We start from the raw sequence: 25,063 nt of genomic DNA, 5'->3' as shown, positions 1-25,063 counted from the left end.
AAAATGTAGGATTTCAAATTTGGGCTGTCTTGTTAAATATTTTATAATTGTCTATATTTTTGTATAATATTAAAAAAATATAGATAAAATAAAAGAATTTGTTTTAAAAGCAAGATCAATAAACCAGCTGATGTAATGGCTAATATTGGCTTCATGCAGATATACTGTGTCAGCCAATAAGTAACAGCTAATTGCAGTATTTGATAGAGTTTAAAAACATTATCAGTATTATATATATTGCAGTGACAAAGTTAATTTTTCAATTCTTAGGTGTTCCACTCAGTACATATTGTCTTTATCACAATTCTTAATCAACTAATTTTGGTGTTTCATATTAGCAACCTAAAAGGATATCAGTTTAAAAAAAAAAAAAGTATAATAAAATGTATAAAATTTAAAACAACATAAAGTTGGAAGATACTTTATACTATTTAAAATGTTTTGTGGGTATAGTAAAGTTTAATTTTCATATTAACGCTGTGTTCACTGCTGCCTACTTTAAATTATATTGAATTTTACATCAGCAAATATAACTACCGCCTAAGCTGAAAGCGGATTGGTCGATTTGATTTCGGCTGTTTTCTGATTGGTCAACGCAGCAGCTCGAAGGCACCTGCTGCACCTGTCGCGCGACCTGAAGAAAAAGTTGGGCAGCCGTTGAGAAGTTGAGCAGAGTGGGCTGGTCCATTGTTCCATCCTGGAGGAGGGGAGGAAGGGGGGGGAACCGAGTCCGGAACAGAGGAAGTAAACTAAAAGCTGTCAGACGAGTTTCCACCTTTTCCTGGGGAGGAATGGAGCGCTCCAGGAACTCTCGAGTCCCGCAAAGAAAACTTTACAACCTCCGTTGTGTTGTGTAAAAAAAAAAAAACAAACATAGAAAAACTACCAGAGAAGAAGCGCGTTAATTTTTTAGCTAGTTTACCGCTAATGAAGAAATGGCGTCGGAGCCGAAATTAAACGGGAATGAACTTTTGGAAATTGACATATGCGACGGCCGCGTCTGCTCCGAGGACGACAGCGGCGTTTTTGTGAACTCCGCCGCCTCCCTCCAGGATGATTTCTCCGGCTTTCGCCAGTGGACGAGCCCTGCCGAGTCACCAAATGACACATCATCATCATCATCACCATCATCATCATCATCTCCGGGACAGCAGGAGCTGATCCCCAGCGAGCACGGTGCTCCGCCGCCTGGCACCGTTACTGCCACCCACACAGCACCGACGGCCGGTGACAGTGACTCTGAAGCCGGGGTTGATGGACTTAAAGCCCCCAGGACTTCCATAGTGGACTGTCTGCTGGTGGAGCTCTATGAGACCTACAGCGGAGGCAGCAGGAGGAATGCGGACAGCTGGGACAGCTCCACCGAGGCATCCGGGTCAGATGCCTTCCTCGGCCGCAGTAACTCCGGGTCCAGCTTCCTGCAGGAGCTCCAGGAGAAGCACACCAGGAGGCATCAGATGAACTACTTGGCCCAGAAAGGTGAGGGGCGTGTGGGTAGTTTAGGCATATGGACAGCATCTGGCCTAGTAAGGTCAATTTCATTCACATTAAAGCATTAATTGTCTCTAAGAGCTGCACAATCTGTACAATATTTTACAATTGAGAGAACAAAACAAAACTCTGTAAACAACTTGTCAAGTTAATTTGGTTTGATGGTTTCATCCCTATTTGCTACTTTCAGAAGTGCAGCTCTTCATTTCCTTATGCATATTTTCCCATCTTTTTTAGGTCTGATATTTGGATATGGTAGGTTAGATATGTAACTTAACAGCAGCGCTTTATATTGTTCTAATAGATGAGGGATGAGGATATGGCGATATTTTAGTCCTGTTTATTCATTATATTGATTGTACTTGACATAAAGGATCCTGTCCACATCTTTCAAGAATCCTCCTGTTGTAGAAAATGGAGCCAACATATGTGATAATGGTCAAAATAAATGTTTTTTTCTTTTACATTTAAGTTAAATTAGGTTCTGCTTATATATCCTTAAACTGCTGAGATTTAAAAAGGAATGATCGCTCTTATTCTGACATATGCCACCTATCAGTTACATGTCACAGGTGCCCCACAGGTGTCACATAAACTGCTGTCTCTGCCCATGACGTAAATGGAAACAGATCAAATTTGCGATTGTTTCTTTTCAAAGTATATTTATTGAGTTTTGTTATTTTTTTAAGAATAACAGCAAAAAACAAAACAACATCAACAAAGAGCTCAGCAAAAATAAAATAATATAAGGTGTCAAAGGGACATTACAATTCATTACAAATAAAAGACAAGGCACAACAAGGTGGTTCATAATTAGTCATATTTGTGATTTTTAAATTGAATTAAGAATCTGCATATCAGAGGTGAAGTTAAGTGGTTTTCCAGACTGTCTTCACCCTGCAGACAGATGCATGCTGGGTAAACAAAGGCCATCCAGTGGCCAGAGGAGCTGTATGTACTAAAGAAGCAGGTTTTGTTTTGTTGTTTTTTTTTTTAACTCATCTGCATCCGCACTAATCAAATATAGAAATGGTCATGTCTGGCTAATACCTGATCTGCTTAGTGAGGTCAGGTTGCATTCTTAGAAAATGTAATTGAATAACTGTGACTACTCTTGTGGAGGTATTTAATTTGCTACTACATAAAAACTAGCTAGAGTTACAGTAGCTTTAAGGTAAGTCTCAAAAGTAAAATAAAAAAAATAATATGAGACTTAAACTGATAAAGATTTGCTTTTATCTTTGTGAACTACTCAATAAAACGAGACTGTAATATGTGCCTGTAACTGGCTTGTCTGCAAGGATCCACTGTAATCAGATATGAGAAGAAGGTAGCCAGAGTATGCGGACCTTTACATACACAAACACACTCAGACACAGAGGATGATTAGTGCTTTGACAGCTCGTTTTCTGTAGTGTTGCCTCGGGAATCTTGAAAGGCATGTTGGTGTGAGCGCCACGCCGCCATTGTTTCCTCTGTTAAAGTGGAATCCTTCAGTAAACACAGCCAGGCCGCTGAGTTCACAGTTTGCCCTCTGCACATGTGAGGCTCGGTCAAGTTAAACAATGCGGAGGAGGACCGGCAATCAGGGAGAGGAAGGCCTCCGATAACGCCCAGAAGAACATGTGACTCCTGTCTCTAATGTGTGTAGTTATAGGACTTAATGATGCGGTTTGGTAAAAGCTATCAATGTGTTTGATTGTCAGCAGCAGTGTAGTATATTAAGTCAGTTCTCAACTTGCTAAAATGTCCTTTAGAAGATCCTTCTAGCTCCACCCAGACACAAATGTAGTATATGTACATATATGGAATTTCCATATGTGAAATATATGGAAATATAAAATAAAAACATATATGTAAAAACTATATTATTAGAAATTGGAACAATTTCATATATTGACATATACGTATGTCAAGTCCATACAAATATGTATGTTTATGTATGCATGCTTATATTGTAGAGATATGCAAATATATATCCGTCTCAAAGTCTGTCATTATATGTTGATATTCTAAACAGTAGGGTCCAAAAGTCTGAGACCACTTTATATGCACGGCATATATATATATATATATATCTTGATGTAGAGACAGATATATCATATATTACACTTCTGTATGGGCAGGGCGTTGTCTATAGGTGACTGACCTTTGACCTCCCTGTGGATGAAGGGTAATGTGAACTTCCAAGGAAAAGGAGGTAAAAAGATGATCGTTATTGACATTGTTCAAGCAGCAATTGGTGACTGTTTTAATTTTTAATTAATCCGTCATTTGTTTTGATCAATGAATTAATAGTTTGGTCTTTTAAATGTGAGAAATAATTACAAATACCCATGAAAAGGTATTGCTTCTGTCACACTTCAGATTTCCTCTTTGTTTCTACTTAACACTGATCCAAATGTGTATGTGAGGAAATGAAGGCAAATCCAGACTTTTGTGAAGCTGTAAAGATTAAATATTTGGTATTTTTACTTAATACGTGACGTAAAGGAGCCATGAATTGTAATAATTGTCACTGATGAGTTTTGTTTGCATTGATTTCTGGGAGACGACGACTGATAGTTGGTCAAAACAAAGAGACGTAATATTTGTTTTTGATGATGCAGCTTCAGTATAAAGTTATTTCTTCATTATTGTTATTACTGATCACCTGCAGCTGAAAATCAGATTGAGTTTAACCTGAAAAGTCTAAGTGGGAGAGCGGTGTGTGTTAATGCAGGGCGACGCTCTGGTTTTCATTTCCTCTTTGCCTGCAGCTTGGAAAACAGATAAATGTCTGTGATACTGGTGTTTCAGGGACCTGCAGACGTCACACGCTCCTGCAAACTACATCGAGTGGCTTTATTTACAACACAGAACATTTGAGACGGACTTGTATAAATATATGTGTCGGTTTCTGAAGCAGAGAGATTGAAGGATAAAGGGCAACTTGCGTTACATAAAAACTTATGAAAATACTTAACACAACACTTAGTTTTGCTCAAACAAATATTTTTTTGAGCTGTAACTTTTATAGATAAAAGAATTGGGTCATGAATTTACATATCACCCTGCAAGAAGAAAGAAACCCTGATTACACTTAAATACGTGTGTTATTTATGTTTCTGTGTGTGTTTTCAGCCCCTGAGGAGCTGCAGTCGATCATCCAGGAGGTGAAGTACCGTACAGGCCTGCAGTCGGCCAAGCTGATTCGCCAGCTGAGGAGACGAGACCGACTTTGTAACAAACTGCAGAAGAACTACGACATCGTCACGGCGTGTCTCCAAGCCGTCTCGCAGAAACGACGTAAGAAAACACAGTTATTGCTTTGATTTCATACTGAACAAGACCAGTCCGTACACAAGTACTGCTGGAGGCCTGGAAATAGTCATTTATGTAGATTTAAAAGGCTTTAATCTGATGCTATTGGTCCATATTTTACTTCTACTTCTCCATATATAGACATTTTATGTGTTTGAGTGAGAAATATTTTCATGGTCATAGTTTTTCCTCCCTTTTCTTTACCTTGTCTGAGAACAAACAGCAGCTCCGAGTCAGACTTGTTCATATTTTTTTGTAGAAGCAAAACAGCATCACAAACAAAACGTTTGTTTCATCTGATCCAATTTTGTTTCCCTCTGAAATCCAATTTTGGACTCCACTGTTGTGTAATACCACAAGCTTCTTTAAAATGTGCATTTGAACCCAAACAAAGTAAAGTTGGTCACCAATAGAAATACGTTCTTTATGTGTTTCATGTGATTTTCCATGAATCTTTAATACGATCAGATTCTCTGTAAATCAACCACAGGCTTCATGTCCAGAGGAAACACATTTACAAAAATAAGCTCAACATGCCAAGCAGGGTGAATGCGTTACATGTGCTGGTTGTCATATCACATGTAGTATGAAAATGACTTGTCTTGAATTTACATAATGAACTGTGACTTACGGGCCAAAGTTAAAGACTCTGGGAAAATGCTCATTTTCATATTCCAGTCTCCCCACTCTTCAACTTCGAAGCTGCAAGTTGTTCTGTTATGTAAGAGATGTTTATAATAACATCAACTATAAGATCTTTTTCTTTTTATTGTTCCCAGGGAAGAGATTATGGATTAAAGCTCATCTTTGAATAATATAGACTCAAAATCCAAACCAGGAATTTAGCTGGAATTTGGGAGAATAACAAACGGACTAAATCCATGATGTCAACATTATTTGACATTAACTGAGCTTTTACATACAGTCGGGATGTAAAGGATTCTGTCAGAGAGCTTCAGCTTTTGTGGTTGATAGAATTTAAACAAATTTGACATGATTTAGGTGCATGTTGTTATTTTACTTTTATTATTTACTGTGCTTTTCTTTCAACATGCAGCCCGGTGGCTCACCTGGAGGTAGGGTGTGAAATAATACACGAGTACTTCACTGCTTTTGAATTATTATTATTGGGTGTTTACATGTGTATTTATGGGCAGGTTGCTCCATTATTTCCAGTGTAGTGAGTATTTCACACAGCTCCTGTAATGTCAGTTACTCAGCATTAAACACGGTATGAATACATCTTTACAAAGGTCACCACCCGACAGGAAACGCACAATATGCAAAGCAATAAACTTCAATTATTGATTATTATCCGCCAAGCAGCTGCCGGTATCAACACTTTATTGCTTCCTATGGTTGAGTGATGTCAGTGTTTTCACATCATGGTTTTAACTTCACAGAAAAAAATGGCAGTTTGTGAAATAATTCTCCCTAATTGGTTTAAATAGCAACAGGTTAATTTATTATGACGCTTCATCAAGGCCTTTTTTCTTTTTTTTCATTATCATCATCAGCGCTGTTTGCAGATATTGATTGAGAAAGTCACTAAGCCTGGATGTGTTTTCCACTCAGGAAGCTCTTACTGTACCTGTGAGACTGAATCATCCATTCAGTTTGCAGATGTCATTTCTTTTATTGCTTTTTCCCGCTCCTGGTTCAGGGTGTTTGGTTTAGTAGGTGACGGTGCAGAATCAGCGTTGGCTTTTAGGTCTGCAGCGATTTGTGTGTGTGTGTGTGTGTGTGGTGGATGCTGTAGCTCACAGGTGTGAGGAAGTAGGTACTGTGTTTTTAGGGAAAAATTTTCAGTTTGATTCCAGGATCAGTAAAAGTATGTGTTTAAAAAAAATGGGTTAAAGAGAGATGCTGCAAAGGGTTTAGTCCTTCTGACTGACTCTGCTGTAGGTCACTCAGATGGAGCTCAGATTTCAGCTTGTACTCTGTTTGAATGGACAGAACAGGGATTGTAAGATGAGTTCGGTTGTTTTTGTTATTTTAAAGCTGAAGATTCTGTTTAAAAAGTGAATATTTGCTGCTGGTCTTCGCCACATTTGATTGTAAATTGAAAATATTTATGTTGTCGACTGCTGGTCTGAAAAAACAAGACATAACTTTGGACATTTTTTAACTACTTTCTGAACTTTTATAGTCAAAATGATTAATTGAGAGAGTGAATGACAGATTAATCCATAACAAAAGTAACCTCCTCCTCACATCCTTCTTCTGTTCCTCCCTCTTTAAATAAAAGGGGATGCTGTTTTTAATGTTCTGTGCATGTGGCTTGTTACAGTGTGTTCACCTCAGTGACTGTTGTTCACATGTTCAGTACCATGTTTAAAATGTGTGGATCCATTCAGGCACTTTGATTTTCCATACTCTTGGTACAAGCTGTGATGCTTGTTAGCTGGCCAATCACTAAGTGGGTTAAGGAAACAAAAAACCCACCCTCCCTCCTCCCTCCTCCCTCTTCCCTCCTCCCTCCTCCTGCTCTCCACCACCATTACCTCATCCTTCTCTATCTCCTCCCCACGTGTCTCTCCATCCTACCGCATCCCTCCTTCCTTGCACCTCCTCCTGGTGACGCTGAGCCGGAGGAGGATGAGGAGGATGAGGAGGATGAGGAGGTGTCCAGCATCAGCAGCGTTTCCTCCTCCACTCCTCGGCTCTTTTCTGAACCATTATTTTGTTCAGACATCTGAGATCGTGATCACGGCTTCCTGGACGTTTCTGCACCGTGAATGATGAACTGATGGATCTGTCGTTTCCTTGGGGATAAGTCGGAAACACAAACCATCACCGGAAGAGATTGAAAACATCAGTTTAATCGATTAATTTTTTAACGTCAGGAGGAGGAGGAGGAGCAGCAGCTGCGGTTCTGGACGTCAGGATGGTTTCTCTTTTTTTACACGAACACGTACAGAGAGTCTGAACCGAGCGGGACAAAGCGATGAGGTGATCGAGCGGATCGAACAGTTTGATTCCCGATGAGGCAGGAGCGGCTCCCCGCCGCCGGCAGGAGGCCGAGGGCGGGCGTCAAGCAGCGGCAGCAGGGATCGGGAGGGGTCGGTAACATCATCAGCAACGTCCTGAAGAAACGGAACGGGATATCCAGGAGCGCGCCGCGGCTGCTCTGCACCTTAGAGCCAGGTGACCCACCAGCTGACAGGCACTGCAGCACCTAGCTCATCATAGCTCATCATAGCTCATCATAGCTCATCCTGCGGGTTTAAACAGTGTGGAAACGGCGTGATACAGCAGCATAGATCATATGTAAGCCTGGGGTTTTATGGGGGCAATTTGCACATCCTGCAGCAGCTGGTCTCATAGAAATGATTTCCTTTTATTCTCTCTTTGTCGTTTCATTTACAGCTTAAACCAGGCTGCTGTTATTTACACTGTGTCTTATTTCATGCTACGACTTTATGCTCATGCAATTGTCAAGTGTTTGCCATTTTTAAGGAAATCAGATTAGAATTATTTTACTGGATTATGGCTGATATCAAACCACCTATGTATCAGGCATCATTTTAATGTAAACCTCAACACTAGTGACCTTTTGTTATATACGATAGATACAGTGAGCTATATTCCCTGTTTTAATCGTCAGCTGCTATATTACAAATATTTTCATGCATGGATCCTGTCACAAAAGCAAGTGATCCAGTTTTCCCATTTAAGGTGTCAGATGAGTTAATTTTCAGAGTTAAACATGACTGAATAACCACAATCGAATGAGTTCATACAGGTGTTGATAAGCTTCAGGTGTGGTTTCATACGTCTAACCCACTAACCACACAGCTGAGGACATGTCATTACTTGACTTCTCCTCAGACAGTGGTGGATGGACACCACCGATTCTGTAGATATGTATATGTATGTACATTTTGACAATTTAAAGAAATAGAAGACATTTCACAGCACTATTGATTTTAGACCCATCAGACAAACACCCAATGAATGAGCCATGATTTTACACCTTATACGTTTTTGATATGGACTCCTGTCCTTATGTTGGTCCCATGTTTGCAGTTACAGAAATAGCACAAGTACCTTTTGTTATTATTAATCACACAGACACAGAGTGCATACACACATATAATCACAAAGTGCTTTAGATAAAACTAAACTAAACTGTAGATTTAGTATTCAGGAAAACCATGAGCATTTAGGACAGATGACTAATTGCTTCAAATAAGCTGATATTTGATTCTTTTGGACACATGAATTCTGATAAATCTGTGACAAATATTCATCCGCTCCTCAAATATTCATGCAAATGCAAAGTTCTTTGTTCACTCTCGAAAAGGTCAGCAATTAGAAATACTTCATAACATCCCAACAAAAGCTGAAATCCTGTTTACAAGTGATGGAAGAAGCTTTAGAGTCTTTTTTTTTTAAACCGAGGCATCTTTATGATAATTTACATTCTCTTGGTTTTAAGGAAAAACAATCGAGGTTTTCATAATGCAATATTTAAATTTTGGCTTGTGCTGAACTAGGCATCTTGCTTTCTTCTTTCTTTCTTCCTCCCTTCCTTCTCAATTGTTCGATCCTCCCTCATTCTTCCATCCTCTCCAACTGGTTCAGTTACATTTAATTTCAGCTCTAAAGAAATGAAACTGTCGCTCATTATAATAGAACACGACCTGTGGACCGCGCTGGTGCCGCTGACCTTCGTTAAATACACGTTTAGTGTCGGTGGTGTGGGACTAATCTGCGACAGGGAAGTAGGAGGCTTTTCCGTGTTAATCCTCTCCCAAAGCTCCGACAGGAAACCGCAGAATAAAGCGGCGCTCGTCCACAATGGCGCAGGATGCAACGACAGAGGCGGAGCATGCAGGTTAAACACCGACTTTGTCTTTTATTTGTTCTTTTTATTATTGGGAGAGAAATACATTCCTCATACTTTACTAATCGGCTGCCCTGAGAGAGAGTGACCGATCCTCCAGAGACTCAGCCGGAGGAGGGGGAAGAGAAATGGCCGCAGTCGGAGCTCCTTGGCCCGAAGCCGAAACATGTCAGGACCTTCCCTCTTAACTTCAGATCAGAACTTCATTTCCGTTTTTTGGGGGGTTTAGCCTACTGGTCTTAATATTCTCTAAAGAAGTTTGTGTCTGCATGGAAAGAGATTTGACGAGATTTCAGTTGAAGCGAGAATTCAGCACCACGAGGAAACGGACAGCGACACTTTACAGCGCGAGACTCCGTTCATCTGCATCTTTAAATATCAAAACTATTATAAAAAACTACAGCCTTGATGATTATTATGATATAGTGTAATGAAGGTTAAGCATGTTCATTTATTTAATCAGTTTAGTGCACAGGTCAAAAAAACAAAGTGCTTCCGGTTTGGATTTTTAATGCCAGACTTTTATTGTGTAGACTAACCGAATTGTGTTCAGCATCTGTATCCATGGTTTTGAGAGGTATTTATTTATTAGTTATTGGATGGATGTGACTGAAGCTAAACAAAAATGGTTCCTCCCAGAACTGTTTTGGCTCATTATCTTGTAGTAGGATGAAGCCCCGACCAACCAGTCTTTCTCTCACCAGTCTGATAGCAATATACAGTCCTACTTCCTGCTTTATAGTTTTGTATTAATATTGCATCAGAGACAGACAGTGGGATTGTAAGTCATCAACCTGTAGGAACTGTTTGCATTAACTTTCACGGCTTCAATTACTTCTGTTGCAGGAAAGCTGGAAGTTCACCAATGCCTTAATCCCTGAAAAAGGCCTGTTTTCTATTAAGTTTATATAATTTTTCAATTTTTTTTTAGCTCTGGCAGTTTACAGATTACCTTTGTACCGTTTGAAGACAATTCACTGGATTTTGACCGCTTAAATGTCAATAAACACTAGGAAAATGCGGGTAAATGATTATATAACAAGTGTTTTATACATTATACAGTATCTTTGGGAAGTTTGGGTTGTTGACTTGTACCATGACAGTCATCCAGATCTGATTCAGGACCAGTCTAACCAAATGTCTCTGTCTGTTTGCAGGAGTTGACACGAGGCTGAAGTTTACCATTGAACCGTCGCTGGGAAAGAATGGATTCCAGCAGGTGAGCGACGACATGTTCCAGCAGAGACGCCGATTTGTCATATACTCTGTTTTGTGATTTAGTGATATGATAGTGCACTGAAGTAGAGTGCATGAATATTGTATTGGCACATTCGCAGCCATGGCCTCAGTGTGCTGGTTAATTAAAAAGGTAAATAAAGCCATGGGTGTTTCCTTCCCTGCAGTGGTACGACGCCCTCAAAGCAGTGGCTCGACTTCCTACCGGGATACCAAAGGAATGGAGGAAGAGGGTATGTAACTTTAACGAAGTACAACTTATGGCTTTGTCGGAACAACTGTCATCTTTCATCCTTTTGGCAGTGTAGTGCCTTGCTGTGTTCACTGAGCCTCACGGGGGAATGAAAATTTCAGTAGCAGATTATTTTGAAATGCAAAATTTAGCAGCCATCTAATTGTTGCATTCTGGGTAAATTCCTGTGTGAACTCTGGGCCCCAACCATCGGATGTTACTTCTGTTTAGACCAGAAATATCTTCCATATAAAAAGACCTCTTCATTGATAAGAGCTTATGCATTTCTCTGCTCTGTTTGTGTTTGTTCTTGAACCCAGAGGGTGTTTAGTAAAAGACAGTGGTGACCCAGTTGTGCTATTACAAGAAAAGTGTGTTTTCTTTGTTATTGTCAACCTGCATGCAGGGTTTTACAGTCTAGAGAGAGGCAGCACAGTCTGAAAGAACAATATGCTGAGGCACTTTGTCTACAAAGCTCCATTCATCGCACATCTTAGCTTTATCTCTTGGGATGAGCGAGCGAGGAAACGGAAGCGATTACTTTCATCTTGCCAGAGGAGAATAACAATGAAATCTTGTCTCTTGCTTGAACTTGCAAAACAAAATGAGTCACTGTGAACAAGAGGCCTCTTATAGACGCACTGGAGGAAAGACACTTTAAATATTTGTTTGTGTAACTCAGTGGGGACAGTGAATGTTGGAGACATTTCTCTAGTTGCCGTCACCTTGTGGAAAGTCAAAGGTATTTTTGTAGCTGTGTGTGTTTCACTGTGTGTCTGCTGCTGTTGTGTTTGTGCAGGTGTGGCTAACACTGGCCGACCAGTACCTCCACAGTATCTCCATCGACTGGGACAAGACGCTTCGTTTCGCCTTTAACGAGCGCAGCAACCCAGACGACGACTCCCTCGGCATTCAGATCGTCAAGGTAACGCAGATTGCATTTTTGTGTTGGGGGTTGGGGGGGAGTGAGAAGAAATGTGTTTGCGCAGTCGATGTGCAGGGGAGTTTGTGAGCTCTTGTGTTCTTGTGTGTCCTGAGTCAGCAGCGCAGTGAACGGTGTGGAAGCCTCAGCATTTTTCCACAGCATGTAGATTAAAAGTGACGGAGAAAGAAACAACATCAATGGCTTTTGAAGAAAAGTGTAGAGACTGTTCAGCTTCTCCAAGAACATATTCAGTTGGGACTGGGTATCTATGTTGCAAATTGTATTTTATTCTACTTTATCTGTTCTTTTATTATTCATTTTCTTATTTTTTTTCTTTGCTAATGTTTTTATAGCTTTTTAAAATCTCATTGTATCTCATTGTCAGCTTTCTTACTTGATTTGTCTTTTTCTTCTTTAGCTAACTGGTCTGAAAAGTGCTATACAAATAAAGTGTGATTGGTTGTTTGATGAAGCTTAAAGAAAAAACTAAAGTAAAGCTAAAATTTGTAACATAATTTGTATTGTAATTAATTAAAATAGACACCTTTAGCAAGGTGTACCCAATGAACTGGCAAATGTGTGTATAATTATCAGAAATGAGAAAAAATATAATTTCATGACCATTTTTGCAAATTGAGGAAATGACGTATAAAAGCAGAATTGATTGTTTGTTTGTTTGTTTTGAGAGGGAAATTATTGATCTCTGCTTACTTTTATCTGAACTTTCAACCACATCTTCATCAGCAAATGTATCGACTGAACAACCGAAGAATCGTCAGTCACTAATGAAGACAGTAAGATTCCTAGGAAAGCTCCAGAAAAGCCCCGAAAATGGACCTTGAGTTCAGATTAGTTTGTTTGTTATTTTGAAGTAAACGACAAATATCAAATGTGTGATAGTCTAGTTTGTTGTTTAACTGTAAGAAACAGTCTGAACCTGTGACGTGATCTTCATCACAAAAAATATCTCAGATTCAACAACCGTCATTGATATTGATTGAGTTAATTTCAGCACAAATTACCAATAAAATACTGTCTGTCATTAAGTAGAGGATGTTTGCTTATGATTGTGCATCAGAGAACGGGACAGTTGCATCATGGAAACACTGGAGCTCTTTCTTTTATTTCTCAGTGACTCAGATTCAGCAGATAACAACTGTTTCCATCGACAGGTCAAAGTCCATTCACCTGCTTCTCTGTGTGTGTTTGTCTTCTCGTCTCCGTCCTAAATCCATTCACTCAGTTAGTGCACTTGTAATAAAAATAATTCATGCCGTACGTCCTCCCTCCTCATGTCCAGGACCTGCACAGGACCGGCTGCAGTTCTTACTGTGGCCAGGAGGGGGAGCAGGACAGGGTGGTGCTGAAGAGGGTGCTGCTGGCGTACGCCCGCTGGAATAAAGCTGTAGGTTACTGCCAAGGCTTCAACGTGCTGGCCGCTCTCATACTGGAAGTTACAGAGGGAAGTGAGAGCGATGCACTGAAGGTAAACACACCCAGTAATAATAATAATAATAATAATAATGTCACAGTAATTATGGTAAGATGGAGAAAATATGAATGCAGATATGCTTAAAATGAAATGCTGTATAAAGTCCTTCAGTTTAAACTGATTAAACTTCCTGATGGAGTTTCTGTGTCGCTCTGTTCCCTGTGAATAATAATTAAACACCACAGAACTGTCTTCTTCTTCTCCTCTGCATTCAGGTGATGATCTATCTGATCGACAAAGTGCTGCCAGAGAGTTACTTTGCAAACAACCTTCGAGCGTTGTCAGGTGAAAGCACAAGCTGATGTATATTGAAGTTGAAAACATCCTAATCAAGATCAGAAAGGAAGAATACTTCACGCACAGTAACTTCTTCAGCCCAGAAATAAACTACAAGTTGTTATTTTGTACAAGGACAGAATTTGTTGTCAATTTTTAGAAACAAAAACAGGAAATTGTCAAAAACAAACGGGTTTTAGCTTCTTTTCTGTGTCTTGTATCATAGTAAATATAATATCTTTGGGTTTTTGGCCACTGATTGCACAAGACAACCATTTAAAATGTGTCACCTCGTACTCCGGGAAAGTGTGATGAGCATTTTTTCATAATATGAATCAAAGAATCAATAAAATAGTGAAAGAGCTTGAAGGTTAATGGATGTGGAAGTTGAGGTCTGGAGAACTCGGTAATCAAAAACACACCTGTGTCGATTAACGCTGCATAATGAAACATCTCCTGTAACTACCAGTTGATTGATTTGAGACTTGAGTGATTTTTATTTTTTAATCTTCCACCAGTTCATCTTTTTTACTCTGTGATGTCTCCCTCTGTCAGTGGACATGGCGGTGTTCAGAGACCTGCTGCGTCTGAAGCTGCCCCGACTGTCCCAGCACCTGCACCACCTTCAGAAAGCAGCCAACAGAGAAGCTGGAGGTACCGATCCAGATGTGTGTGTGTGTGTGTGTGTGTGTTCACTAATCACTCACCTAATATTACAAATAACCAGGCGTCTCCCTTCTTTCAGGCAGTTACGAGCCTCCACTGACCAACGTCTTCACTATGCAGTGGTTCCTCACCATGTTCGCCACCTGCCTGCCGGCGTCCACCGTGCTCAAGATCTGGGACTCGGTTTTCTTCGAGGGGTCAGAGGTGCTGTTTCGTGTCGCCCTCGCCATCTGGGAGAGACTGGGAGAGTAAGTGGACCACTTGATGTCTTCATTTCTCCCTCCACTCCTTATTTTCACGTCTTTTAACCTCCACTCGTTTCTCCCTCCGTCTCTCGCCAGGAGGATCGAGTACTGTCAGACAGCTGACGAGTTCTACAGCACGATGGGTTGCCTCACGCAGGAGATGCTGGAGCGCAACCTCATCGATCCTGCAGAACTCATGCAGGTAACAGGATAAACCGAACTGCTCGCACACTTCAGTGAAGAAGTTAAATCGATATATGTACCACTGTAATAACTCTTCTCTCCTCCCTCCTCTGTCCGTCAGGAGGTTTACTCCATGGCTGTGTTTCCTTTCCCTCAGCTGGCCGAGCTGAGAGAGAAATACACCTACAACATCACTCCGTTCCCCACCTCAGTCAAATCCAATGGAAGGTTTGTTTTATGAATATACTCATTACATTTCTCCAGCTTGCTGCCTTTACAGGGACGATGTGGAGCTTTGGCCACTCGTGGCTCCAAGAACCAATATTCTGTTTACATACAGTGTGAAACTCAACATGTAGACATGATGCTGACAGCAGGAGGTAATGCAGATGTACAGTGTAGTGCACGTAAATATAAATTCAACAGGATGCCTGTGAACTTTCTGTTGTTTGTACAGACACAGACACAGGTTGTAATTTCAGCCTTAGCTAAGTTACTGTGCATATTCCTCCTTCACAGACCATTTGGAGCCACAGTGCAGCGTAAACTCAAGACGAAACATGACTTCTAAGATGTTTACGAGCGACATAATATAATAAAATATTCAGTTCACATGTCTCTTAAAGGACTTCTGGACCCAATCTGAAACGGACCGTTGAAAATCCTGCCTTAACCCAATGGGCATAAATTCATTTTAAAAGAGAGAGATAATTAAACACAAAAATGAAAGTCAAAATGCGTAAACATCAATTAATCCACTGAGTTAACACAGATTACATCCATCCGACATTACACATGTGATAATGGCAGCGGCGGTGGTGATGATGATGTCATCATTGTCTCGTTCCAGTGGCGGTCTGGGCAGCTGGGAGAGCGACGATGACGCCGACATGGACGACGAAGACTCTGTGGTGACTGCGCTGGGTTGTCTGGGGCCCCTGGGCGGCCTGCTGGCCCCTGAGCTGCAGAGATACCAGAAACATCTGAAAGGTCAGTGCAGCAGACGCAGAGGAGTGACACACAGAGGATTTAAACGCTAACCTGGGGAGAGGTCAGCAGGGCGAGCGGACAAGTGGTCTGAGGCTGGCTGTTGCCCCAAGTCCTCATGTTCTTGCCCCCGATTTGACTCCAAGTACAAACCGTCTCTGATCTGTTTCCTCCAGACAAATCCCTGCTTCCTCCTCCTTCAGCCGCTCTGTCTAACATGGGGGAAAAAAAAGAAAAAGGGCAAACAGCCTGAGGGCTTTAGTTCAAAACATTGGCTAAGATCTGAAGCTGCAGTCGTCACACTCCAGAGAGAGATTTCAAAGCTTCATTTAACCTCATGAGTAAATCTCAGCACAACTGATTTGACCTGGTTCAAAAGGGAAGCTTTGCTCATTCTTAAGAGCTACGAGTCATCAATAAATCATCACCACCGTCACCGTGAGAGAGAAATTTAATTACGGTCTTTGCAGCACAAAAACAGGAAGAGAAAAAGTGAAATGCAGTCAAGTGAATGTCAAACACATCTCAACACAAATGTCAGTGTTGCCTTCAGTGGCCAAAAAACTAAAAACAGGAAGGCGTGACTCAAAGTCCTCAAAGCCATGTACAGTAAGTATTTCAAAAAAACATTTAGTCTTTAAATAAACACACATACATAAACACAATCAAATGTTGTTGTCATCTGCTTTCAACAGCATCAAGAAGCTTTTTTCTTCCTGGTACTTAGTTTTGTGTCTTGATTGGTCGGCTGATCTTGATTAAAGCAACTTCGGGTGAACAAATAAGTAAGAAAAGGAGCTTTAAGAGACCTTAAAAAAAAAAAAAAAAAGGCGCATCGGATTATGTCTGATTCATGTATTCTGCTGGAATCTTTTTTTTTTTTTAAACCAAAGTCTTTGACCTTAATCTGTTAAGTTTCTCAGATTCTCAAAGCGAACGTCACTTTCATGAATCAAATCCAAACAAGCAGAAAAAAAAGGTTTGATATTGTTTGGTTAAAAACAAGAGTTCAATGTGTGTTTCAGACCAGCGAGCGGAGCAGGGAAACATCGCAGAGCTCAGTCCGGGAGCGGTGGGAGCCGGAGGGGCAGGTGGAGCAGGAGGAGGAGGAGGAGGAGGAGGAGGAGGAGCAGGAGGAGGAGGTGCCAGGGCGGAGCATCAAGCCGCCATCAACAGCATGATGATGGAGAGAATGAGCACCGACATCTACGCCCTGAAGAAGCAATATGCTCGCATCAAGAGGCGGCAGCAGCAGCAGGCTATGCAACTCTACATACGCACAGGTGGGATGGGGGGGGGCGTGTTCACATTAATCTCAGTAGCTTCACTATCATTAGAAAACACTGGCTTCCAAAAAATATTTCACCACATAAAAAAGGTGAGGCATCATTAACCACATTTGTTTCACTTTTTCAAGCATATCAAAGCTGAATAAATAAGCAACACACATTAAAATCTTCATATTATTTAACAGTTTATCTGCAGTTATGGTGCATGACAGCAAGTGTGTGTATATATATATATATATATATATATATACTTCTGAGTACAGAAAAATAAAATGGATAGCAAAAAGAAATATTAATAACAGAAAAACAAATTTTCACAGATTTAAATACACACTCAGATGTTTGTTCATACAAGTGGACATGTGTTTATATAAACGGTGGTCACAGTGTATATTTAAATTCTCTAAATATGCATTAAGATGCACAACCAGGTAGACAGTAAGATGCCCACATTAATGCTCATAACTGCAGATTAGAAAAGAGAATAAGTTAAACATGTAAGAGAGGGAGATGTGGTTTAAAAAGATTTGGGAACCGCTGCTTTAGATTTAGATGGTAACCCAACTTCTTTGTTGACGGCAGCTGCAGTGATTTATTGTAAGTAAATACGTAAAAACTTTTTATTTCAGAACAAAATATTCAACTGAATTTAGAGATGTTGTTGTATTGTTTAAAACCTAGTAAAAGTATTAGTTCCCGCTGCCTGTTTGAGAGTTATAGATACCATGGCAACAGAAAATACTTATGTTTACAGTGGGAGTATTTGTCCAAGTCTTTATTTAAACACCAACGTTCCTCCAAATGAAAGTGTGAATATCATGAGATAAATAGTAAATAGGAATAAAGGGGAAGTCCTGCCTGTAGGAGCAGAACAGTGGAAACACGCACGACAGGAAGTTGTTTGATGATGATGTGTGACTCGTAGGACTTGGACATGAAGTGGCCACAAGTCCAGGAGTTCTTCAGGAGCGTCCCAGCAAACCCAGCGACAGTGCCGAGCACCAGACTGAGGGTACTGGTGTCGAACCATCTGGGACTGGGTGTTCTGGGGCTGATTTCAGGGTCTCTAATGATTCATTGGTGTTTGAAAAGCAGTCAGCTTATTTAAAAAGCTGTATGTCTACCATTGGTTCCCAAGGCAGATTTCCATTTTCTTTTTTTGCTGTTTTTTGTGGGTAACGTAAGAAAACGAACACAAAAAAATTATTCATCTGAAGAAACTCGTTCATGTTTTGGAAATCTGGTACAGGAACCTCTGGCTCCAAAATATTGAATCTTTTCCAGGTTGTATAAGTGAATTTATAAAATCTGGTTATGGTCGCTCTGGCTTGAAAACATATCATGCTTTCAAAATGCTGCAGGGTGCATCCATGCACAGTTCAATTTTCTAAAAGATAACAAATGTGGCTGCAGTGTTGAGCAAACAACAGATTTACAGTTCACTTTACGAGCACAGAAACGCTCAGACACACTGTCTTTATTTGACCCCTGACCGACATTCTGAGAGCATTTCTGAAACCGGTGGTTTTATTTTTAAAAAGAAGAAATATGTTTGGTAGCTGGGGCAACTGGTGATGGTTTTGTTCTGGTTGCAGGTGGTAAATACACAATTTAAAGTAATTAAATCAGCGTTATTATAGATATTTGGAAACACCTGTCACTACTGTACATAAGACGAGAAAATCTACCTTTTACATCCCAAAAGGAATTCAACCACCTACATTTTAATTATATTCCAGTGATAATAATGACATTTTTTTTTATTTATAGATAACCAAACATTGGGAATATCTTCAGGAGTGACACGTGTCTCCAATTATACCTGATTTTCCATTTGATTCATGTTTCTTTCGGGGGAGCTGTTGGAGGTTTTCTCAAACTCTTGTTACTAATCTTCATTAACAAACTCTAACTCTGACTGTTGCAGCTCCTCTCATCACATACTAATATATGATTCATGCGACTTGTGTAAGAGTATTACACAGAGATTTGATGTTATTCCCCATCAAATACTCAATACTCTGCACACACACACACACACACACACACTTCTCTTCGCCATATAAACACTCGGCAATCAGCTTTTATTAAGTCCTGTTTACATTAACATGGTTTACTGACATTGGAGGAAAAGCCCAAATACTGTACACTGCTGTACATATTATATAATATTACATTTTTTATAGAGGAATGATTATGTACTTTACCAATAATCCAGAAACTGTCTCGATCAGTAAGAGGCTTGATGGATAAGTCCTTCAGAGGTTAAAACAAAAAAACTGAGGGCGCCCTCTAGTGTCAGCTGTTGCATCTGCAGGATCAAATGTTACATCATTTCTGCTAATATGTGACTGTTGAAGGAAGAATTAAATTAGTCAATTAACAGAATATTAATCAATGAAATACACAAAATTTTAATCAATGGGAATTTTTTTTAAAAATATTGATAATTGAAGTAGAATATAGATCTGCTATAGTCAGACAGACAACCTTATTTAAAGGCTTCATCTTGGAGGACAGATGAGTATATTGATTATTATAAAGAATTAGTGAAAGTTTATGAGTAAACCAGTTTTTTAAATGATTACACATGTTCAAGTTTCGTATGTAAAAGCTGAACTTTTACAGCATCTTGCTACAGTAGCAACAGTTTAATACAGTATTGTTGTTACTGAGTCTGTTTGACATCAATTGCAAACAAATCTATATAACAGGACGTCTAGTTTTAATAAAAGTTTTAAAGTAAAAAATGCAGTTCACCATTTGACAGACACTCATGAGTCTCCTATCTCACTTTTTTTATTTTTTCAAGCCTCCAAGACACTTTGTGCTTCTATTACTTGGACCTGGCGTCTTTTCTAAACCTGTTTTTATGTTTGTCTTCTTACCTTTCACCCTCCATCCAGACAAGTGCCCAGCCACCCGTGTCCTGGCCTCCCAGCTCAACCCTTCCAGCTCCGTGATCAACCACCTCCTCCTGGGTCGGAAACCACGCGGCTCCACGAGCGCGTCCACTCTACCAGGGGCTCGACCCGCTTTTCTGTCCCAGAGTCAGGGTTCCCCAGCCAGGCAGCGCTGTGGCTCGCTGCCCTCCAACGGCTCCGGATCTCCAGGGAGCTCCGGAGGAGGAGGAGGTGGCGGTTCACCGTGGCGTGCTCATGTCCGGGTTCATCGGAGGAATATCGCCAGGGCTCGAGCACAGCTGGGCTTTGGAGATTCAGAGGAAAGAGAAGATGAGGAGGAGGAGGAGGAGGAGGAAGGAGGATCAGTGACACTGGAGGGTGAAGAAGAGAAGAAGATTGAGGAAAACAAGAGAGATGATGAAGAGCAGAGAGAGGAAAGTGACACCTCTGTTTCTCCATCTCCTGATCCCTCTGTCACAGGGTCTGTGGGTGAAGAGGCTCCACAGGTCGCAGATGATACAAAAGAAGCTGAGGTTGCAGAGGTGGTGGTGCAACTGGACTCCCTGGATCTAGAGGACGAGTCAAACCTGACCTCCGCCATCACTGCAAACCCAAATACACCGCCCACACTCCCAGAGTCTAAGCCTGCGCCCCAAGTTCCTCTTCTCCCTCCTCCGCCGTCCTCAAACAGACACAAAGAGTCCAACTCCTCGGGTTCAGAGCGAAGCGCCGCCTCTGACAGACAGTTTCCCTCCATTGCTTTACCTCCACCTCACCACTCCTCCTCCAGCTCCTGCATCCCTTCTTCCTCTCCTTCCACCCCGAGTCCATCCCCCTCCCCGGTCCCAATGTCAGCTTCTCTCGGTCCCTCCTGCTCATCCTCTCCTACACCTCCCTCCACCCCGACACCAAACTCCACATCCCGCCTCCCGTCCTCTTCATCAGCCAATGGCTTATCCTCTCTCTCTCTTCCTGCCTCCTCCACCTTTTACAAAACTCCCTGCCCTTCCACGCCCTCGCTCTCCTCTGTCTCCTCATCTTCCAAATCTCACATCCCGTCCTCCCCGTCAACCCCGGCGTTCTCCTCCACTCCCAAACAGCAAGTCTTCTCCCCGTTCCCTTCCGTGAAGCAGCCCAGGAAATCGGTCGCAGCCAGAAACCTCGGCCTCTACGGTCCCACATCCAGAACGCCCACCGTACACTTCCCCCAGCTCAGCCGCAACCTCAACCGCAGTAGCGCTGCCGGCACCACGGGGAGTCGATGAACACCTGAGCGCTCCTGAACTGATGCTGGAAACACACAGTTGTTACATGATATGAAAAATCATTCTCGAGTTACACCGTGTTGCCTCCTGCGTATCAAGAAAATAACCCATTTCTTATATATAGTAGTGAGAAAGTTGTAGAAATGTAAAGTTCACCTGACAGACGGGTCATCCTGAAATTCACAAGCCATTATGGACGAACATTATAGAACTAGCTGACTATTATTTCTTCGTGGTTTGTTTAGTGTTTGAACTGCAGCGGGTGTGTAAGGCTGAGGAGTTTGGGGCACGGGACCATCACAGTATCAAGCCCTTTACAGTTGCCTATGCAGGTTCTTCTTGATCATAATTGCATTTGCAATCGCACCGCATTTGTGCAGCTCTTCAATCTCTAATGAGGATCCTCCCTGGACTGACACCGGAGGCAAATGTTTCCCTCTGGACTCACGTAGACAACATGTATCAACACGATGAAGTACATTTTCTCCTGTGCGATTACACAATAGCCATCCAGTTGTTTCTATGCCAAGTGATTTAAGAAATAACTACACAAGAAACAAATACACCTAAGAAATTATGTAAATGAAGTATCACGAAAACAAACTGTGTGTGACCCCCCCAAAAAAAACAGCCCACTCATAAAACTTGTGATTTCATGAATCACTTAACATCCTCTATGTGTACTCTGTCTGTGTCTCGACTGTTGAACGTAAGGAATTTAATGTTTCAATCAATAATGAAGTAAGTGCAAATGAGAGAGATTGTTTTGATCATTGGAGGGTGAACAGTGTAAATGAAATATGGCAAATCAAGGTTTTTCAAGAGTTTAAGTGGTGTTCATATAAAGTAAATGTAATGTTATGCTTTATAAAGCAGAGGCAGCACTTTAAAGAGATCTTATTTAATGTTGATTTCCAGTATAAACAGCCCAACCATACTCAAAGCATGCTTATTTAGAAACTTACCACAAAGCTGCAGCTTGCCACTGGGTTTCAAATGCAGCCCAGTCAGGCAAATACAAATAAATAAATTATAGAAGATGGAAAAATCCAAGTATGGTCAGTCATGTCGTGGCCTTCATTAAAAACAACAACCTCTGAGTGGGAAAAAATGTTGCAGCTGCAGCACAACATCCTGCTTGAGGCACAGATGTAGCCAAGAATAGGGATTGGTGCAAATTAAAGTCAATATAATGTTTTAGAAAGAAAGGTTTGTGAGCATTTTTAGCAAATGCATGACATTTAGCCTCAGTTTGGGCCTCTCTGAATCATTGCTTTTACATTTCAGACTTTTGCCTTGATGGTTTCATTTGACTCAAATCAGTTTTTCAAAAACGAAAAATACACTTCAAACGTTGAAAAATTGGTGCAAGCTTTTGACAACATGTATTTCTGTCTTTAACGGTTCCAGATTGCACAAAGACACTATACAGCTGGAGTGAACAATATTCTCTGGGCTGCATAAATTAGATAATTTTTAACCTGGTTTGTAAGTTGCTAAATTTTTGTATCAAATAGGGGTTGGAGGATTGATCCCCAAAGTATCAATACCACTTGCTTTGAGTATCTATACTAGCATCTATAGAATCAAAACCCCCAAAAAAAGGAATTAACTGAGAATCTTAAAATGAAATGCCTCATATTTGGAAAATTATTTGGCAGTAATTTAATTTTTATATAAATAAATTGTGACATATTTCTCTCCCTTATATGACAGTACAGCTTCTTTTAACAATAAATAAAAGTATCAATATTGGTATTGATACTGTTGATGCTGGCACTGGTCAGGTTGACGAAGACTATTTCTTTTAACCCATTTTCCAGGTTGCTAAATTTGTGTCTCTACCAAACAAAGCTTGTAGCTGAAGTTGTTTTGTACTAAAATTGTTAAGAATATATAAATATATTATAATAATATTCAATTAATTTAAAATGCAGGTGACTCAAAAAAATTGTCTCTCATATTGTATTAAATTCTCATGAATAAATAACCTTTTATATTTTCCTGCATCCTAAGTGGGGAACATAAAAAAGTGAACACCGAGGCAAAAGGTCACTTCCGATAGCCATCTTTGTTTTGATTAATAAACAGTTGCGCGATGTGAAACGAGTTAAAACAGCCGTTTACTGTGCAGCGGGCAGATTAGTTTTCCTCTCGTTTGGCCAGAAGAGTTATGTAGGAATGTGGAAATGGCTTCAAAATGGCGGTAAGTGTCGTCAGTTGACCTACCAAAGTTTTCAAAGTTGGAGCTAGTTTTAGAGCTGTTGCCAGATTGTACTGACCGAAAGTTAGTTTTGGTTACGTTACATTAAACGATAAAAGTGACTATAATTCACAGAATGCAGTGGATTCAGTGAGTGGCTTACAACTTGAACATCCCTCTTTCCTTTTGTTGCCTATATTTGTTTACATTTTGGCAAATTGGCGCCATTTAAAGTATAATGAATTAGCTATTAGCAGTTCCTGATTGCAGTGCACCCATGAATGTAAAGACGAGTATTATTGGATTACTCTCATTGAAGAAAACGTAAAAACGGGACGTTTTCTGGACGTTTCTCGGGCAGGTTCTGCAACGTCTTTTTTTTCGTTGTGTTTTTTCTAAGTGGATTTATGAGCTTTTATTTGCAATAGACATCAGACATCATGAAATGCTCTTAGTATAAGTCATGCTGTATCTAAAAATATGTGAGTCATAGAGTCAAGTTATTGGGCAGTCACATGATTAAATGTTTAAAAAAAAAAAAAGCTACTTTAACAGCAACTGAATCCCTTATGGTAGAAAAGGTATGACAGTGACGATTATAACAACCTATCCAAATGAATTTTTATCCATCCAGTCGTTTGCATTTCTCCTGTCCTCCTCTGCAGTTCTACATTATTATTTTCATCTCTTTAGTAACCTCTTAAAAATGTATGTTGCCATTATTTCATCATCAGTCGCCAAATGTCTGTGTAAGTACAGCTGAGTCCATTCTTATTTTGTGTTTTGTTACGGCTGCTTCATCTGGTTTCCACTGCCAGAGTTTGTGGGAAATGTCTTTTCTTTTTCTATTTTTTTCTTTCAAGACAGTGTATCATCTTATTTCTTATCCTGTTACTCACCAAACCACAGGAATTTTGTAATGTAATGACACCAACACATGAGGGTGGAGACATGTTAAAGGGGAAATTATAGTACATGCTGTACAACAAGTTATCCTTGATTACTAGGAAGAGATCTGATGTCAACTCAGAGCACTACCGCACTCCAAATAAAGAAATACTAGGTAGAAAGAGAAGTGGCTCAGTTGTCTAGTTTCCTGTGTAATGCAATGAAATATGCGGTTTTACGGGTGATGTACAGTGCTACTGTAACCAACATGTTCTACAAGCCTTGTTTTGTCCCAGTTAGGTGGTAGGCACTTGGCATCGGCTCTGTTCAATCCCTGTTACTACTTAAACTGCTGCTTCATACAAATTCAAGTCAGCAACACAGTTTAGCTTCAGCTTGTGCAGAAGCATTCTCTAGTTCATTATACTCTTAGGATTATGGCAGGAAATAATTCCAAAAGTAATAAAAAATAATCTACTGGTATTTATTGATATCTTCAATACTTTGGGTGGTATGATGGTGAAACCGGCATTTAATTTAATTCTATGTGATATTAAAAAGTCTTTAAAAGTTTGACAGAACTTAGTGAACCTTGCAGAGCACATATACATGAAACACTTACACCACATA

The 25,063-nt window shown here is 40.4% G+C and overlaps 1 protein-coding gene across 7 annotated transcripts; it reads left to right on the top strand.

Moving 5' to 3' along the window:
- The first annotated feature begins 728 nt into the window (after positions 1–728).
- Positions 729–24,620, top strand: tbc1d30 (TBC1 domain family, member 30). 7 transcript variants are annotated; one of them, XM_056367208.1, is made up of 15 exons: positions 729–1,479; positions 4,615–4,779; positions 10,801–10,862; positions 11,047–11,112; positions 11,911–12,036; positions 13,337–13,522; positions 13,744–13,813; positions 14,360–14,458; positions 14,550–14,718; positions 14,812–14,917; positions 15,020–15,126; positions 15,749–15,888; positions 16,911–17,168; positions 18,100–18,186; positions 20,081–24,620. In XM_056367208.1, the coding sequence occupies exons 1-15, from the start codon at positions 936–938 to the stop codon at positions 21,340–21,342; spliced, it is 3,447 nt and encodes a 1,148-aa protein (XP_056223183.1). In that variant the 5' UTR covers positions 729–935; the 3' UTR covers positions 21,343–24,620. The 7 variants fall into 7 exon arrangements, with proteins under 7 accessions (XP_056223183.1, XP_056223182.1, XP_056223184.1 ...); XM_056367207.1 differs by having other exon boundaries at positions 14,532–14,718; XM_056367209.1 differs by lacking the exon at positions 18,100–18,186 and having other exon boundaries at positions 14,532–14,718.
- The last annotated feature ends 443 nt before the right edge of the window (positions 24,621–25,063 follow it).

Source organism: Seriola aureovittata, chromosome 22, assembly GCF_021018895.1.
Source record: "Seriola aureovittata isolate HTS-2021-v1 ecotype China chromosome 22, ASM2101889v1, whole genome shotgun sequence".
NCBI classification, from domain to species: domain Eukaryota; kingdom Metazoa; phylum Chordata; class Actinopteri; order Carangiformes; family Carangidae; genus Seriola; species Seriola aureovittata.
The sequence above is the reverse complement of the archived record's forward strand: the minus strand, read 5'-3'. Positions and strand labels throughout refer to the sequence as shown.